The sequence below is a fragment of the Lycorma delicatula genome, chromosome 10, assembly GCF_047948215.1.
Source record: "Lycorma delicatula isolate Av1 chromosome 10, ASM4794821v1, whole genome shotgun sequence".
NCBI lineage: Eukaryota > Metazoa > Arthropoda > Insecta > Hemiptera > Fulgoridae > Lycorma > Lycorma delicatula.
The window spans coordinates 44,024,599-44,045,057 of record NC_134464.1 but is presented as its reverse complement, the minus strand read 5'-3'; the positions used below and the strand labels follow the sequence as shown (position 1 = coordinate 44,045,057).

The 20,459-nt window shown below is 29.0% G+C and overlaps 1 protein-coding gene and 1 long non-coding RNA gene across 2 annotated transcripts in view; one reads left to right on the top strand and one right to left on the bottom strand.

The window, feature by feature from the left end:
* Window positions 1-14,231, top strand: part of LOC142331540 (uncharacterized) — an 88,946-nt gene extending 74,715 nt beyond the window's left edge. Inside the window, exon 2 of the long non-coding RNA XR_012758032.1 lies at window positions 11,714-14,231. This is a non-coding gene — a long non-coding RNA (uncharacterized LOC142331540). The remainder of the gene's footprint in view (window positions 1-11,713) is intronic.
* LOC142331538 (uncharacterized) lies at window positions 594-20,069 on the bottom strand. Its single transcript, XM_075377527.1, has 7 exons — window positions 19,997-20,069; window positions 15,027-15,130; window positions 10,038-10,137; window positions 5,248-5,333; window positions 2,979-3,111; window positions 2,515-2,614; window positions 594-959 (listed from the first exon to the last, which is right to left on the bottom strand). Exons 2-6 carry the CDS (start codon window positions 15,105-15,107, stop codon window positions 2,520-2,522), a joined length of 495 nt encoding a protein of 164 aa, XP_075233642.1. The 5' UTR covers window positions 15,108-15,130; window positions 19,997-20,069; the 3' UTR covers window positions 594-959; window positions 2,515-2,519.
* Window positions 20,070-20,459: the final 390 nt, after the last annotated feature.

Here is a 20,459-nt window from a genome sequence, read left to right as displayed (position 1 = left end):
GTTTAATAATCAATCATAAGAGAAGAAGGTACATGTGGGTGAGACTAGAAGATTCAGGAAATTATAAAAAAAATGTTATAATGCTGAGGCAGAAATTTCAAAACCAAATTATGGAATGTAGAATGTACCTAAGAGCAGACACTGATTCTGATCACAATTTAGTAATGAGGAGTGTAGTTTAAAGTTTAAGAAATAACAAGAAAAAATCTGAACAAAGAAATGCTAAAGATAATTTACAACATTCTCTTAAGTGTAAAAACTGTAGAGGAAGACAAAAATGAAAATATATGAAATAGAAAATTGAGGATGTGGAAAAGATACGAGTAATAGAAAATACTTTGAATTAAAATTGTTAGCATAGAACAGAAAGTAATAGAGAATAGCACCAAACTAGTCAAAAAGTTTTGTTATGCTACTTTTGCCTTTAATATGTATAATTTTATATAAAACAGCAATGAATTAGCACATGCACTTCAATCGAGTATGAAATTTTCTTTAAAAACCTTACATCTAATTTTTTTTTTCTCAAATTATTCTAAAAGAAGAAAAATTATTTAACAAAATACTAGACAATATTTCCATAATTAAAAAAATATTTTTCTAAAGAGGTATAAAGAGTTTAGTTTTATATTATGTTGAATTTGTTATAAAAGATTCTATCGTCATCTACACACAAAATTTGTGAAAAATAACATTTTTTATTAAAACTTTCATGTACGGTTAAATATTTTTGAAAGTAAACTACTATCCATTTTAAAAATAGCTGCAATAAACATGTCATTATCTGATCTAGAAAATAAAGTTAAAATACTCTTATCCAGTATCTGATTCAAAAATATATTTTATACTTTTGTAGGAACAAAAATTGTGGCCCTTGTGTTATTATACTTTTAATTGTAAACTAGGAGAGAGATTCTTATAAATTATTTGCTGAAGCAAGTGATGGTACACATAAAATTCTGAAAGAAGTAAAAATTTCTCAACTAATACATAAATCTGATATATTAATAATAATAATATATTAAATTATTATTATTCATTTAAATTTAATAGGAAAAAATTTGAGCAACAGTTTGTTCAATATTCTTCTCCTCATGCAGAATAATTTCAATAATAATTAATTAACAGAACACCAAGATCATTTGGAAAGTTCTCAGCCTGACACAAAGATGGCAGAAGTATGACTAATTGACTACGATATTTGTCAACTGTGATCCTATAAATGAAGCTACTCATAAAAGTTTCAGAAACGTGCATTTAGTAGCCTGTTGGTGATGATTGAGTAGAGCATATAAGTTTTGATATTTTTTTAGAATTTGATAAAATGAAATTTGAGCTGTTATATTGTATTGAAGTGTTTAACACCAATTGATGTACAAAAAGAGTTAAATCAGTCATACAGAATGTGTTTTCAATGGTAAAAAAAATGGGCTGCTGAATTTCAATGGGTCATACATCCATTCAAGATGATAAATGATGAGGATGCCGAAAAACTGATATGACTGATGAAATCGTCTCAAAAATCCATAACATTGCCATATTATATGAATGCCTACTGAAGATACAGTGCTTGCTGCCACTGCAAACATCTCAGTAGACCATGTTCATTACATTTTATGAAATGCTTTTGATGTGAAAAAACATTCCACTCAATGGGTGCTGGGCCTGTTCACGGTCAACCAAAATACATTTGACTGAGCACTTCTCGAGGGTGTTAAGAATTATTTAAATGCAAGTCCGCTGAGTTTCTTCTATGTTTTTAACAGTAGATGAATATGAAGTCACTATTACGTGCCAGAGACCAAACAATGGTGAAAGCAGGGAAAATTGGACCAAAAAACCAAAAACAATTCCTTTTGAAGGAAAAGACACAGCTATGATTTTTGGAGATTCTCTTGGGATGGTGTTCATAGCCTTCCTGGAAAAATGCAGGACCATCACCAGGGAGTATTACACTTCACTACAAGACCAATTGAAGATTACTGTTCAGGCTAAACATCTGACCAGAAAGAAAGTGTTGTTTCACCATCATAATGCGCCTGCACACACATCTCAGGTTGTTGATGCAATATTCCGTAACTATGTGTCAAAGTGCTTCTCCATGTACTGTATTCACTGGATTTGGCCCCCAATGATTACTTCTTCTTTCCCAACTTTAAAAAGTATTACATTGGAAGATTCTTTTCAAAGGATGAGGTCAAAACTGAGACAAGCCGCATATTTTGCAGGGTTTGACAAATCACATTATTCTGAGGGTATTAAAGCATTGAAAAGGTTGTCAAAATACAAGGTGACTATGTTGAAAAATAAATAAAAAACTTCTGGAAAAGTTTTGGTTTTCTGTCTAGCCAAGAACTTTCTAAATGGCTCTTTATGTACTGTATAATCTTGATTAAAAAAGTAATAATAGATATACATAATATAACTACAGCGAATCATGAGTTCTAAATTTGCTTCAAATATCATGTTATATAAATTGTATATATAGAAATATTATTGTGAATACACAACTACCTAAATTAATCTTGTAGAAGGTATCCATCTCCACTTTCAGCAGCATTTTTAACTTCTCTGTAGTAACTATAAATCACTAGTAAAAAGTATGTTTGTACACCTGAAATGAAAATGAATGTAATATAAATCTTACAAAAACTAGTTACCATGATTTCTTTAATAATTATTATTCACACACGCGCGCGTGTGTGTGTGTGAATGTTTCACACAAAGTGCTTTAAGATAAGTTCTAAAAAAATATAAAGTGAAATTAATTGAATTTTCATGCTGCAAAAAAATTGTTTCTGTATAGTGTGATAATTTAGGTTAAGTACTGAACCATAAGTGCTCACACATACACACATATATATACTTCATGTGTTTGTGTTGTTAAGGACCTTAACAACACAAAATGCAAGAAAATGTAATAAAATATTATAATTAGCTTATTTTAAAGTTTTGAAATGAGAAGGATATTCACTCACCTGCTGCAAGTAGTCCTTCAAAATCTTTTGTGTTAAAACACATTCTAACTACTTCCAAAATTAAATCAATTATTTCAGAAACTGTTACAATTATATAAATTACAATCCATGGAAGCATCAAGCAACAGTACTCCTAAAAGTTGAACATAAAAAATTTCAGTATATTTCAAAACAAAAGTGTCAATATAAGTTCAAAACAAAATATAAACTGAATTTTCATCTTATAAAATGAGTTCTGTGACAATTTAAGTAAAATAACAAAAAAATGACATATTAATAGATACATACATACATACATACATACATATTAATCGATTTTAATTTTTTTAATCACAAAAATACAGAGTAGAAGAGCTTACAATTATAGGCAACCAGATGTGAGATGCAAGTCACCAGGCTTATTAAGAAAATGAGAACTGAAGTGAATTCCTATTGCTTTTTTCTTTGACCAAAATATACATCAGTACATGAAATCCAGATGCTGTTCAATCCTAAACATATAACCTTCACAATATTCATCATAAGGTTTGGATGTATAGGGAATGCTATTATTCTAAGAGATAGTAATTCTGACTTGTACCTTATGTACGTAATAAGAAAGATTGGATCACATACAGTCAAACCTCACTTAACGAGCACTTCCCAAAACAAGTGATTTGCATAATAAGCAAAACAAAATGTAAAGAAATGACTCCCTTAACAAGCAATTTTTCACAAAACAAGCGACAAGGAGAAATGTTGATATCACATCCTGCCTGCATCTCAGCTATCAGTCTGTGTTTAGCATTCATTCAACTAGCATCTTACTGTTGCTTGTGAAAGTTGTATTCAGACCATTACTGTGTATTTTTTTTAGTGCAAAAAAGAGTTTTTAAGTATTAGTTTAAGCATGCTTACACGTTTGTTTCCAAAGAAAATGTCACAAGAAGACAGGGATAAGAAAAAAATAATCACCGTAGAAGTCAAACACCAAATCATTGAGAAGTAAGAGCAAGATATGAGTGTGGCCGACTTAGCACTCACATACAATTGGTCTACATCAACGACTTGCACTATCCTCAAAAAACAATGTAAGATTAAGGAGATTGATGCTTCAAAGTGTATCACAAGAATTTCTATGCAACAGCCACATATTCTCGACGATGTTGAAAGATTGCTTCTCATATGGATCAACAAGAAGCAAATATAAGGCAACACTATTAACAAAAACATAATTTGTGAGAAGGCGAAACTAATTTTTGCTTGTCATTAAGAAGATGTCAGGATCATCAATGGATGAAGAAGAAGCATTCAAGGCAAGTGATTCTAAAGGTTTGAGAGAACTGGTATCCTCAGCATTGTGAGGCATGGAGGAGCAGCAAGCTTATACACAAAGGCAGCCAAGAACTTCATCAGCTTATTCAAGAAGCTTGTGAATTTCAAGGGTTATCTGTCACAATGGGTTTTTAATTGTGATAAAACAGGTCACTTCTGGAAAAAGATGCCGAAGTGAACTTGTACTACTGCAGAGGAGAAGGCATTGTCATGCCACAAGCCAATGAAAGACAGTCTCATACTGTTATCTTGGGCAGATGCAAGTGCAATTTGAAAATTAAACCACTGCTCATTTGCCATACAATTCAACAATCCACGAGCCTTCAAGTAGTATAAAGTTCAGAAGAGCAGGATAAATGTCATGTGGAGATCCAACAACAAGGCTTGGGAGGCATGTTACCACTTTACAGATTGGATCAATGAAGTGTTTGGTCAGTCTGTAAAAACGTATCTGCTGAGATGAATTTGCTACGCCATGCCTTGCTTGTTATAGACAATGCTCCTGCACATCCTCCAGGCCCAGAAGATGACTTCATGGAAGAATTTAAATCATCAAGATCCAATTCAGCCCATGGACCAGCAGGTCATTTAAAATTTTAAAAAGCACTCTTTGAGTGTTAAGTCAACTGAAGGAGCCAATGTCACTCTCAGAGAGTTTTGGAAAGACCACTTTCACATTGTCCCCTACCTCAAGATGTTCGACAAGGCATGGGAGGGGGTCACCAAGAGAACCCTTATTTCTGCATGGAAAGAAGCTTTGGCCATGGACTATATTAAATTTAGTCACTGATTGGCTGTAGGTTTGGATCAGCTTTAAAATTGAGAAATGGCAAGGAATAGTACAGAGTTTTGTATCAATTATTCTAAGTTAAGATATTCATTAAATACTTGGACACAGAGAGCTGAATTCTTAACTATATGGTTAGTACAGAAACAGTAAATAATTAATTCTCACCTTATGAGTCCCAATTATTAATATAAAACTTGTAATTATTAATAATATATTTATAAAAATTAAAATAATTAGCTGTGTCTCTGAATCTGAAATAAATTTTAAAAAATATAATCAAAATACAAATGCAGTAAAATAATTTTTAATTTATTTAAATAAATAGCAAATTTCCAGTGGATACAAATACATAAGATAGACTTTATAAAATAATTCAAAGTAAATATTATTCAAATAATAACATATTTCTAGGTAAATTAGAAATTGAATATACTCTAGTATTATAAGTGTCAAACCAGTCAGTATGACAATGCCAAAGTACAGATAATCAGGATATCAGTGATCTCTATTGTGAATTTACATCTGTATAAAAATAATAAGAACTGTGTCCAAGGTAACAACTAGGAATATTAAAATTAAGTAACTGTAAAAAATCAGAGCAGTCAAAATAATTATTAAGCATTCTAAAAGCAAATGTTAAATCAATTCTATCAAAAGATGATTCAAAATTTGAAATTATAACAAGTAACCACAATCATGATTAGAGTAATGCATTGGTTTACCTACTTTGTACAGTGAACTAATAATAGTAAAATAATGTATATTTACTACATCCAGTAAAAAAAAATTTAAATCAAGGATTAATGATTAGGTGATTGTTTTTTTAGGTTTCATAGTTTAATGTAATTAAAAACATAAAAATGATTACTTTTTTTACCTCCAATTTTGGTTTTTATTAATTTTTGGACATAATATTTGTTTTGGCCCATCTTGAAGAAGATTTTTGATCATCAGTTAAGCACTGCAAAATTCATTTTATATCAATCCTATATAAATTTAGTAGAATAAATTTTTTTATTGTCCATATCTTCCTCTGTACTAATTGATTAAAAGGAAAAACAAAATTCAGCACAATCCACCACAGTACAGAATCAGATAAGATTTCTTACTTTATCTTATTATTTTCTTTTTTCATTTATACACTGATGGCCTTTTCGAGGGAATTCCTCTTCATCAGTTGATTAAAAATAAAATTTTTTAAAAACTTCAAAATCACACATTAAAATATTGTTACATATATTATATATATATATATATATGCAGTCAACCAATTAAAAAATTAAAATTCTTTAACTTTATTTGTGGCCAGCCACTAAATACAGCGCTGTATTTATATAATATAAATTTTACCTGACATTGACAAAAGTGCTGTTAGCTATAGCAGCTTTGATAAGAGAATTATTATCAATTTTGTCTGCAGATTGATCAAGCTAAATTTCCGTTTGTATTTGTATATATGATATGTTTCCAAAATGTCCAGTTTTTTATTATTAATATAATTTTCTTTTCTGATTTCAATTATTTTCAAATTAGTTTCTAAATCAGTAATGGAATGTTTATTCGTTATTAGATTGTCGGCAACATTAGAGAATCCCACTTTATTGTTTTTATAATATCTAAAATGTTTTGCAAATCTTGCTCTAAATGATCTATTAGTTTCCCAATATAAATTTTATCACAGTCATTGCATATTACTTTATAGATACCACATAAACTATTAATGTCATAATAATCATTATGTTTTTTAAATGTCATATTATATGATTGTTTGACTTATATAATAGAGTTTAATACATAATAGATCATTTAAAGAAAGATTTGCAGAACATTTTAGATATTATAAAAACAATAAAATGGGGATTCTCTAATGTTGCTGACTGTCTAATAATGAATAAACATTCCATTGCTGATTTAGAAACTAATTTAAAAATAATTAAAATCACAAAAGAATTATATTATTATATTAATAATAAAAAATTTGACATTTTTGGAAAATATCATATATAAAAATACAAATGGAAATTTAGCTTGATCAATCTGCAGACAGTTTTTATAATAATTTTTTATCAAAGCTGCTATAGATAACAGCACTTTTGTCTATGTTAGGTAAAATTTATATTATATTAATACGGTGCTGTATTTAGTGGCTGGCCACAAACAAAGTTAAAGAATTTTAATTTTTTAATTGGTTGACTAATAATATTAAATATATATTATTTATTTATTTATTTATATATTACTTATTATTTTTATTATATATATATATATATATATATATATATATATATATATATGCAACAATATTTTTAATGTGTGATTTTGAAGTTTTTAAAAAATGTTAAAAGTAAAAATTTTTTTGTTTTTAACTAACTGATGAAGAGGAATTCCTTGAAAGTGCTATCAATGTATAAATGAATTTGATTCTGTACTGTGGTGGATTGTGCTAAATCTTGTTTTTAATATATATATATATATTAAAAGTGATTAATGTTAACAAGTGTATCATTATAAAAGCTGTAGAGCTAATAAAAAAAGTATAAAATAATTTCACAAATATGAATTTACAAAATTTATCTTGACCCCCCCCCCCCCCCACTAATGTGACATTTCTTCTATATTTTTTTTTTTTTTTTTTTTATTTCTATACCACAACTGATATTCATGTTTAAATCTTTTGTTTATATCTATAATGTGATCTGTAAACATTGATTCTTTGTTTGGATTTTTTATGTTCCTTAAATTTTTAATGAAAAATTGCTCAGAATACATTTCACAGTTTGCATATTTAACTCTCGTGCTTTCTTGGTTTGGAAAATGTATCTATCAAATTCAGATTTGCAATCTTTACAAACATTATTATTGTTATTATTCGTAAATTATACAGTGTAATCCAGATTGTCATTTCTGATTGTGAACTGTGTACCTTGACAAAATTTGAAACTTCATTATTATTGTTAATCTAATTAGAATACTTTTGTATTTTCTTTTTCCGTATTTATAAATGTATATATATTTATGTATATGCCGCAAGTTTATTGGGTTAAAAGGGCAATTTTATATAAACCGACTGCTACAAATTAATTTTCTGTACCTTTTTTTTTCTTGATGATATCACCACAAAAGCTTCAAGCTTCTGCGTGGGATATGGAAATGGAATTTTGTAGCGTACAAAAAATCTCATGACTAACCGGGATTCAAATCCAGGACTTCCTGATGAAAGGTTGAGATGCTACCATCCGCAACAGAGATCAGTACAAACTATTTTACTAACATAACATAAAAACAAAGCATTTCCAAGAGATGTTAACAAGAATTTTTTGTTTATGTTATTGTTCTAAATCTGCTGTCAAAATAGTACTGTGCACTTTTAAAACGCCTTTATAAACATCAACTTTTAAACTATGAAATCATTCTTCTTAGTACAAGTAGTAGAGTTTTAGGTATTTTTTCAATTAAATAATTATCTAACTTTCCTTTATGACAAATTAAATTTTTTCTAGTGGACAATTTTCTTGATATTTTAGATTATGTTTTCTAGACCAATGAGGCATGCTTCTATCTGTAAGGCCATGTGCATGCATAGAACTCAGGTTTATGGTCTGTCAACACCTGCCATATACAATACACCTGCATACATATATTCTGGTTATACACCTGCTGTGTGTGACCAGAAGATTGGGGTGTGGATTGCAGTATCCTGGAAAAGATCGTTAAACCCAATTTCTTCTTAGATACATTAAATTCTGCTCATTGTTGTGAAATCATTCACCAAGGAAAGCTAACCAAAGACGAAATTAGTAATGCTTGGATTCAAAAAACAGTGGAACTGTGCATATAGCCAGGCAGTCTGTGAAGTTACTGCAAGAGGTTTTCAAATCATTTCTAAGGGGTTGTAGCCACCTCATTCTCCAGACTTAAGCACACTGGATTTTTACTTCTGAGAGTTATGGTAAAGTAATGTCTATTGAGGAAACCCCCATTCTCTCCAGGAATTTCAAACTGCTATTCACAATTTTACCAGGAACGTTCCACATGAACAACTTCTGAGAGTCTTTGAGAACGAGAAGAAACATATGCACATATGTCCATGGAGGCCCATTTCCAACAACTACTGTAAGGTAAATTGATGTTATGTATTGTTGTACAAGTGTATGACAGGTGTGTAGTTGCTTTTTGAATGCACTATATATATATATATATATATATATATATATATATATATATATATATATATATATGTATGTGTGTGTATAGAGTACAGAAACCGAAATTAATGTCTAAGCTACAAAGATATGGTATTCTTCTGAGAATAAAAATACCAGCACATTTTTTGTTTAGATTGACTTTTATCACCCAAATTCCATGTTAACCAATCACTGTCAACAGCGAGTCTAAAAAAAAATTAACCCTAGTAACAATTTAATTAGTATATTATTACCAAGATCAAATGAAAAATGATTATTATCCTTATAAGGTATGTAATGAGAAGAAAAACTATATTACTCTCTAAACAACCAGTATATTACTGTGAACATTTACCAATAAACATAAAGTGTTTTCGTACAAAAACATTTCAAGATTACTCACACTTATAAGTAACTCAACCTCATCCTAATCATATCAGCTGAACTAACTTTGAATTGTCATCAGCAGAAAGACATGAGATGTTTTTACAAATTTTTGAATAAATTCATACAACACCTCCAACATGATCATTATATAAAAAAAAAGAAACCCAACAGTACTGATTACTTCATATAGAACAAATTTAATTACAGAAACATCTTTCTTATTATAGGCAATCTTTTGCTGAAAAGTAGAATTATTTTGGGCAAGGATGACAATAATTTAAGGGAGAGGGACAATACTCACCGTCAGAACTGTTAAAAAATATTGTTTTTCAAATATTATTTTAATGTAACTATGAGGATTTATATTAAAAAAATCTATCTTACCTTGTACAATATCAGGCCCTGATAAACTAGTAGTAGTATTAAATGCACTAAACTTGGTTATAGTTGCAATTAATGCAGAAACAAAAATTAAGGAAGATATCTGTAAAAAAAAAGAATAAATATTAAATTTTTCAATTAAAGAGAAACATTTTAGCAAACATTTAATAACTAATAGAAATCAAAATCTATTTATTAAAATGGGTTATTCTAATTAGCATTTTAATCCATGTAAAATTACTGACAATTACTGGTTTACAAAAAATCTAATCATTCATTAGAACAGATTTCAAACTGTACCAATTAAAAAATAAAATATATAACAGAAAATATAGAGTGTAGATATTTGAAAAAAAAAATCAAAACTCTATCTTGAAAACATTCATATGCGTCATATGTTTGTTATTTTTTCATGAAATAACTATAAATTTCTCTAAAAATATGAAATTTTTTATTTCTTTGTTATTTATAGAAATTTATGTAGTTAATACTACAGAAAACTAGAGATTAATTAATTTTAATGAAATAATAGTGTTTAGTTATTTTCTCCAGCAGACAGTGAACAGTATAAAATTTTATAAATATATATCAATATAACTGTAAACCCATTGTAGTATATATAAAGTCAAAAGTTTTTTTGTTTATGGGTTTGTTTATAACATCATGCAAGAACCAATCAACTAATTGCTTTCACATTTGCAGGGTTTATTCATGTTTTCCCAGAGAAGGTTTTAAGCCATAGACCGAGGCCCTAGCTCCCTTGGGGGTGAAGTTATAAATTATAAATATTCATTAAAGAAAAATAAAATGAATCCCTTTACTTCATTATTATATTTCTGTCCCGATGGCAACAAAAGTACGAGGTGAGTTAGAAAAGTAATGAGACTGATTTTTTACTTACCAAAGTTTTTATTTTTTTCAAACAACGATATTATCCCCTTCAAAGTAGTTCCCTTAGACAGCTATACACCGGCAGATTCGTTGTTCCCACTCCTGGTAGCAGCACTGGAAGGCTTCAACTGGTAGGGCTTTTAACTGGTTGGTTACAGTCTTTTGAATGTTTTCCAGAGTTCCAAAATGATGCCCTTTTAAGACATGTTTCAATTTCAGGAAAAGGAAAAAGTCACAAGGACAAATCAGGTGAATAGGGGGGTTGAAGAACTGTAGGAAAGCGTTTTGAGGTAAAAAATTCCCTGATGGAAATGGCCGTGTGACATGGGGCATTGTCATGATGAAGCATCCACTTGTCTGCATCCATCCAAAAATGATTTGTGTCAGCGGAAAACTTGTGCTCTTGATAAGCAATATTCCCCATAGGCCTGTTTCAACTTTTGAACGTTCACAATCGCGGATTCCCCAAGTTTAACACAAACTTGATTGCACAACGTTGCTCTAAATTCCAATGCTCCATTTTCGTAACACAACTTCACTGATGGCGCTGTCAAAAATAATGTGTTGGTTGAATGAAGTTGAAACTCGTACTGAAAATATGGAAGGGATGAACAAACCGGTCTAGCACAGACCGGTAGACACAGCGTTGCCAGATCGCTCATAGTGTTACCAATCTCATTACTTTTCTCACACACCTTGTAAGTTAAATTTTCATCATGAAAGGTGTATGTACTTTAGTTACCATAGTTAATACTATTCTGTTTTTTGTAATTTAGTTTTTTTTCCAGGTTTCTATAAAACCAGAATACTTTAATCATTATTTATGAGTATTATTCTCACAACCATGAGGGTAACCAACATTGCAGAAGTCCAGACGGTGAAGTCCTCTGGCTAGATGGGAATAGCAGTTTAAGTGAGCTCTGTGAAAATGGGAAGTGAAGCAAGCTCTGGGAGATTGGCAAGCGAAGCAAGCTCTGTGCATTAGGGGAACCTCTGAGTCAGCTCCAGGATTTGCCTGGGCCCTGAGAGTCCAGGAGGCAGAGCTCCCTGGCTAGACAGTTGAGCGATAGAAGTGAGACCTGACCAGTTATCACTTATTAAAACATAGTTCTCCAAAATATTCTCTCATTGTAGTTATAAAGTTATTATAAAACAACCAATAAAAAAAAAAATTTCCTGTTTTATAATAATAAAATATGATTTATCTGAAATTAACATAATAAAATATACAAGATTATCAAATTATTTAATAAGAGGTTTTCAGGCGTCTAAAAACAGCAACAAAATAAGCATTCAAATATATCTGAACATTTCACATAGAAACACACTGTAAATAAGATAAAAGACAGTTTGTAAATATTTAAATAAATGATGAGGTGGGTGGAGGTAGCAGCTGCAGTGATGATGATAATGCTGAAGAAACAAATTGTACAAAAATATCTCTAAAACTTGTTTTCAAATTTTTTTCATTTTTGTTTGTTCTTTAGTTATTAAGATAACCAAAAAGACTATGATAAGAAATGCTATTTCACTGAAAAAGAGGGTTGGAGGGAGTGAATAAAATGAGAAAACATAATAACTTGTTTTGTTTTTATTGTATTGTAGTAAAATAAAAACCAAATTGCTGGGAATTCTGTAAATAATTGAGATTTTTTTATTGTATTATAGCAAAATAAAAACCAAATTGCTGGGAACTTTGTAAATAATTGAATAGTCTGATAAAATGTTATAAAGTAAATAGTTTATAGCTTTTTACCCATCTTCCACTACTTTGATTTCTTTACAGAAAAACCTGTTTGTTAGGATTTAGCAGAATTTTAATTAGTATAACCAAATATATTAAACACAAAATGTCAGGATTTTAATTAAATTTTTTCTTTGACTGTAATAATACATACATAAAAACAAATCAACAAATTTGATGTCAGTTGATAGAAAAAAGTGTGTATATATTTATGTACATAAAAGTGTGTGTGTGTGTGTGTGTATGTGTATGTAAGTATGTATTTTAATATTAAACATTTCTAATGGATTTATAAACAAGAACTCTTTATTCAATAATATTTATTTGTGTTATATTTAAGAGCCTAATTTTATATGGGTAATAATAAGATTTTTCATGTTCTAAATTTCTAATCTATATAAATAAAAATGTAAATGTTCATTTGTTCAAAACCTTAAATCTCCAAAAGTTCTTCAACGATTGCTTTGAAATTTTGACACAATGTTGCATTCGAATACACGCGTGCTTTTATATACCTATTACGTATACCTAAGATGTCACACCTGAGACAGGTAGAAACATGCGTTTTTTTTAAAAGCAGCGCTATTTGTTGGTCATAAAAGCAACACACACACTATACTAAATATATTACAATTCCATTTCATTGTTTCCGATTTGTATGTCCGCTGTAGACTAAAAAACTACTGGACTATGGATGGGAAAAAAGGGAGAAAGGGAAAAATCGAAAAAGGTAAGAAGGAGAAAATGGAAAAAATAAAAAAGGTAAAATGGGGAAATGGAAAGGGGAAAGGGTGAAAAGAGGAAGGGGAAAAGGGAAATAATGGAAAGCTAAATGGGGGAAAGAAAAGGAAATGGGGAGGAAAGGAAGAAATGGGATATGATAAACATGAAAAAGGGATGAAAGGGAGAAAGGTTAAATTTTGTGAAGTTCCGTAATGTACATTTTGTTAATGTTTTATCAGACTTTCAATTGTGTTCATTTAATCTATATATATTCTCAAATTTAACAATAGCAAAGCATTGCTGGGTCTGCTAGTTAACAATATATTTATCAAACATTGTAAATTTTAAAAATGCATTTTATGACAAAAAAATAACCAGGATAATAAATATAAAATATATTTATTGACTATTCTACAGCCTTGTGAGCAAATTAAATATTTGCTCATAATCAACAGAATTCTGAAAATAATTTACATATTAACTCACCCTTGTAAATACAAGTCACATAAAGTTAGATTATATTATTTGAATAGGGAAAAAATTGTTTATAAAAACATTCAATATGAGTGCATATCAAACAGATGCTGCAGAACATTTTTTAAAATCAAATAATAGCGTAATTTTTTAATGCAGCTTATCCAGTCCCAGAATTCAATAAGTGGTTCTAAAACAAAAGTGTTGAAAATTGGGATTTTTTTGCTGTAGACTAAACCATAAATGTAGAAGAAAGGCTGCAGCATATTTAATAATGATTTCAATAAATTAATAATAATAATTAGTGCAGTCTTATCCTAAAGATGATTATGTAAAATTATTCACAAATAAACAGCTATGCTAGATGACTATTGAAATAAATTGGAATACAGGATTATGCTCAAAAACTGTTTACAAATATTTTTTTTAGTAAAATTCACACCAATTCATAGAAAATTATTGATTTCTTTAATGGAAAATCATAAAAAATGTATTTTGTTACATTTCAACATTTTTGCAAGCATTAGTAATGATACTGTTTTCCATCTTGGTATGATCTGATGTTATTGCCAGTACTTTTCTTGATTTAGTAAGTTACATACACATACAAACACCCAAAATGTGGTTAAAAAAGTGATTTAATCACACAATTGTAATGATTTTCACATATTTAATTTAAAACAATCAAGTATGTTAAGATGTGGTGGTCTTTTTTCTACATATGAAGATTTTATTGTTAATGTCGGATTTGTGATTTGCATTATAAGCCAGCTGGCAAACATTCCTGTGAAGTATTTTTAAATTATGCTCTCTGTATCTTTATTTGAAGCTGCATCCTGTATGACTGATACCTTTTTTCCTAAAACTTGGACCATATTGTTTCTTTAATTAATGACAATTAAAAAGAAAATATTTTTTTGAAATTTTATATCTCTTTACCAGCAAAAGTAATAGATTCCCAAAGACTTTGCGATAAGCCTTCTATTTAATTTCATAAATGTTCAGAAAGACTTAATGCTGAAGATCTGTGTAGATAAATGTTGAATAAATAAATGTTCTTTAGCTTTTTTTTTTTGTTGAAAATATATTTTCTTTTGTTAATCTACTCTATTATAAGAAAAACATTATCATAATAATATTATAAATAGCAATATACTTACAAATGAGTACCATGCAATAAATTTTGAGCCAGTTCTCAAAGAGCAACCGCAACAGCAATAATTAAGCTTTGGAATAACCATGTTTTTTTTATAAAATTATGTAACTAAAACAAAAATTTTAAAAAAAGACAATAATTTCTTGTTTATTATTTTCAATAATAATTTGAATTTAGCACAAGTAATATTGAATCAGGATTTAACATTTGATTCCTATGATGCCTAACTTTTAAAACAGAACTGATAGTTTTATTAAATTATTATAACTAAATACAGCTTGTTCAACAGAAACTTAAAGCTGTTTATTAATAAATTAACATTGATATTACCAGAGGAAAACTACAGCCATGTTTACTGATAAATGATTCATTCTTTTTTTTTAATAGTATATGATTCCATCCTCTAAATAAATATTTCAGAGATAAAATAATGTGCTAATAAAATTTCTGGGTTGCAATTAATAAAGAGTAGATCAACAGAAAATATTAGAAAATGACATTACTCAAGTCAGAGCATGGAATGTCAGTAGTAAATAAATAGATGGGGTTAGAGTTTAGTATAGAGCAAACTAAAGAAGGTAAATTAAATTACTGAAGCATTAAGAATAATTCTGAAACTGACTTTCTAACCAATAATAGTACTGAAACACATATTATTTAACCAGGAACAGTATATAAGATTAGTAAGTAATTAGTTTAAAATTACATCTGAAAATTGTGGGCCTTTTTCAGGATTACTCAGAGGTAGATTATAATTGTCAGAGACCAGGAACCCTAGAATGATGGACTCCAGAAGAATATAATTTTTGGAATATCAACTCTTCCAAGTAAAAATTCTCAGTTGATAAGAAAGGTTCTAAGACATATAGAGATAAACAGGGTTAATAGTATCTGATAGATAGAAATCCAAAAATCCTTTTAGGCTCAGGTGTACGGAACTACACTTGCTCCTTATAAAATTAAAAATCTAAGACAAAAAAAAAGATAGTATGATTTTAATCAAATCTGGAATACGTAGGACAAAATCAGACAAAAATATCAGAATAGGAATAATAATAAATAAGATACTCCCAAAAAAATACAGTGGAAAAATTATTTTACTTCAAACAAAGTCAGATCCTAAGCTTTTGAAAATAGTGCACAATTATATTTATCTCTTCACATTATTTATACTTACCTCTTTTTCTTATCTTAACATTTTGATGAAGAAAGAGAAAATAAAAGTTAAGAAATAAATCATTTAATCACATACATGAGAATTTAATAGTATGTTAGGTTCATGCAGCAGAGAAGGTTCATTGGTTATAGCAGCCAGCAAAAAAAAAAGGAAAAAATATCTTGTAGGTTATTATGCTAAGTTATAGATTAATAAATACCTTACACATATACATAGGATCTGAAGATAAAGTAAGGTACAATGTACTTGTAAACTAATCATATAAGTCTACATAATGATGACATTTATAATGACATAAGATAAACTTACATTTAATAAAAACAAAACCATTTATCAATAATACAGGATCAATAAACCAGAAACATACAGGAAACTTTTACGTAAATGATGTAATAAAAAAAAAATAAAACTAATGTTCTCCCATCCCACTTAAATATTAAAAAAAGAGGACAAATAACATCTGCTTGACATGCAAACACACTTACATATATATTAATTTATTTGCAATCTGGAATTTAGTAAAACTGATATATATTACTAATCATACATGCATATGCAGTCCTCTGAGATCAAAATTAAAGGATAAAATAATTTTTAAAGTATCATTGCCCTGGGTTTTTTTTTTAATATGCATTGTTTGTATTGTTTAGTTTTTTATAAATCAATCATACACATTGCAAGATTTCTTTATATTATGCAGTGTTTTTTGCAAAAATGTTTTCTGAATCAGACAATAGTTTACCTTCTGATCCAAGGGCAATCTGAACTTTTACATCATACTTTTTTCAGTGTAATGTAAAGTTATCTTATCATCAAACTGCAATTAAAGGAACTGAGATAACGTAAAGAAAATCTGTAAAAACTAAGAAAAATTAAGTTTCAGTTATTTTTAGTTTTTATAAAAAGAACTCTTTATTAAGTTTACATAATAATTTGGTTAAGGGTAAAGTTAAAGTAAGGGAGTTATGAAAAAACTAATTTCTTGTATAATATTTTTATAGCAAAAATAATTTTCTGTAGCAGAAACAAGAGATAAATATTAAAAATTAAAAAACAATTGCCAAAAAAAAATCATTGCTGACAAACATTGCTCTTTATTATACGATAATTACTAATATGCAATATTAAAGAGCTTGCAGGTGACAATTTTGTATAAAGTATAATTTTTTAAATTTATTTAAACATATATATACATACACATATAGATACATTTTTATATAGCCTATGACACACTTGGTAACGTAAGGATTCCAATGTGGGTTCATACATCTAAATCAGTTCAGCCATTGAACTTCTATACTGGAACAAACTTACATACATTCTAAATACATTTTCCTTTTTGGGGAGTTAATAATTCCTGTAATAGATGATATGGTTTACAAATATTCAGGGAAAATTTATAAATGAATGTGAAGAGTTTTTTTATTTCAGGATCATAAATGGATTTTCAAATTCAATGTTATACCAGCCAGTGATATCAAAACACACTCAACCCACCAAAACTTTGACGTTTATTATTGACTATTTTGTAATTAGAAATAAGGTTCTGTATGGATCTATGTTACACTAATACAAATTAGTGCACTAAATATAAGTCTGATAATTTTTTTAGTAAAAATAAGTATGCATTACACTGTTCACATCAATACCAAAAAAAGAACCTTGCAGTTCGCAAAAACATCCTAAACAAACACTCGCAGCATATTACATCATTTACATTATGCAGCCACGTGTTTAAGAAGTTTCTCTACCACATCCGAAAAATATTAAAAACAAGCACATTTCCATACAGGTTCAGGCTTATGTTTATTTCTGCAAAAGTATGTCTAAGAAGTTCAAACAAAGGAAGATATTGAATAACTTGAGGATCAATAAACAACGTAATTAACTGGGTTCATCACCATCTTAAAAATATAGATTTAAACTGTAAAAGACTAATTACGGAAGTAACTGGGCTTTGCACCCAGTCTTGCAGAAAAAAGATAAATTGTAATGACGTAACTTAAGCAGTATCTGGAAAGCTGGTATGGTGGCTTTTATAAGCTGGTCTAAGGTTTGATTACGAATAATATGATTCGCAATCAAACCTGATTTTATACCGTTTGGGTACATTGTACTTAAATCCTTACAAATAATGTGATCCGGGTAAAAGGTAAAGTATATCAGGGCGTTTGCTGGGATTCAAACCCGAGACCAGCTTAAAAAGACACCGTACAACCACGCGGTTGTTAGAATGAAACTAAAATAATAGTACGCCTACCATTACAATATTGTGCCACAATTATGAAGAGTTTCTGAGTTAAGATGAAAGTAATCGAATTTCGTTGTAGACAGTTTTCGATTTGTAAAAGAAAATCGATTATTTTTAAATGATGTTTGTAATTCATATAGGTTATATTGATTGTTGTCTGGATATTGGGTAGTGATAATTTTATGATAAATCACTTTTGGGACATTATTAGGTGGAACATTAAAAGCTGGAAAGGTATGAATAACAAGACTTCTCTGGCGTTATTAGTTATTTATTTTATATTACGCTATTAACTGGTAAATAATGCATAATATTCTATAATTATTAATTAACCGGTCAAACATGGCATTTTTCACACGCTACAAAATTCATTATGATCCATTAACTTATTTAGCATCAACATGTTTTCAAAATAAATAATTTATGTGATATTACACTTGCTTTTTTAACGAGGAAGAGTAAATGGCAAATCGTAATGCTATTGATAATTTTGTTTTATATTTAACCAGTGTTTATTATAAGAATAATAAATTATTGAATATGATTTATGTACTTTTTTATTCACAGACCATGCTTTGCTACATGTACTTCATTTTCATAGTGAAAATAGATATTCATGACCTGAATGTTTGCATAATGTAGAACATGTAACTGATTGCATGTTCACCTTTTATTCAGAAAATTCTAGGTTTGAATCCCAGTTAGGCGTAACATTTCTTCATATGCTACAAAAAGTAATTTACAGTGTATCATACAAAAGAAGCTAAGGTACTTGATTGTTAATGCACCGCAATTTTTTTTTTCACATTTTTTGATGTAACTCTAAAAAAACAACGTATTAAACGTGTTATTACAATGTAATAAACAAAAAATATATCTGTTGGCGAACGTAGATTGTTTAGATTATGTTGACTCGTACTGACAAATCGTACCTATATCGACATAATCTTGTGTAATTAGCATTAAATTTGCATATTATAAACGGTAATTAAAAGAGATTAGAGAACGTAGATCGTTGATATACGTACGATTCGTCAGTACACTGTGTCAACATAATCTAAAGTGTTTTGTAATTTTTCATTAGAAAATTAATTATTCCACCCTAAATAAATGTTATTTTCTCATGAAATCTGAAGTTGCATCAAAGTGAAAAAAAGTGGCATGCGATAACAAACATGTATCAAAGCGAATGTAATATCCTCAGTCAGCTGGTAGGAGATAGACTAAATAAATAAATGAGAAAAATATATTCTCAGTAATTGTATTAATAGATTAATTTGAAACATCAGTTTAATAACTAGAGATAATAAAATCTATGGTCTACAATTACATTATAACATTTCAATGCAAACTAACTTCACTGAAGAATATTTTTATTCCTTTATAAACTCAAATTCATACAATATATATACTGAGTGTATTCACGAAGTTCTCCCGGGACTTTCACAACCTATTCTACTTGTGAAAATAATAGAAAAAGTTAATATAAACATATATCCTAAAATGCTTCGTTTGCGAGTTACGGCTAGTGAAAGATTTCACGTACCCTGATGAAATGAGGTTGTATTTTAATAATGATGCCCCCTTAACGTCCCAAAAATTTCATAATTATATTTCATAAGACTATTACATCATCAGCTCGATCACCTCACCATTCTGTACCGTCTCTGATGATGTCACAGCATAGCAATGTCTCATGGTACCACACAGTTCAAGGTCATATGACATCACAGCGATAGTACAGATTTGAAATTCGATTTCAGCCAAAACATTCCACCTGTTTTATCAATTTTATGAAAAAATTAAGTACATTTATTTCCCTCGAAGTTAGTAAGTACTGCCCACAAAGTTTGAAGAAAATCGGTCAACGAGGTCCACAGTTATAAGACCAGACCAAATACAGGCCACCATACATACGCACAAACAAGTCTTGACAAAGAACGTTTTTTGGACTTGGGGAGCACTGGAATAAACATTTTTTTACAGATTTAATTTTTTTTTTTTTTGTA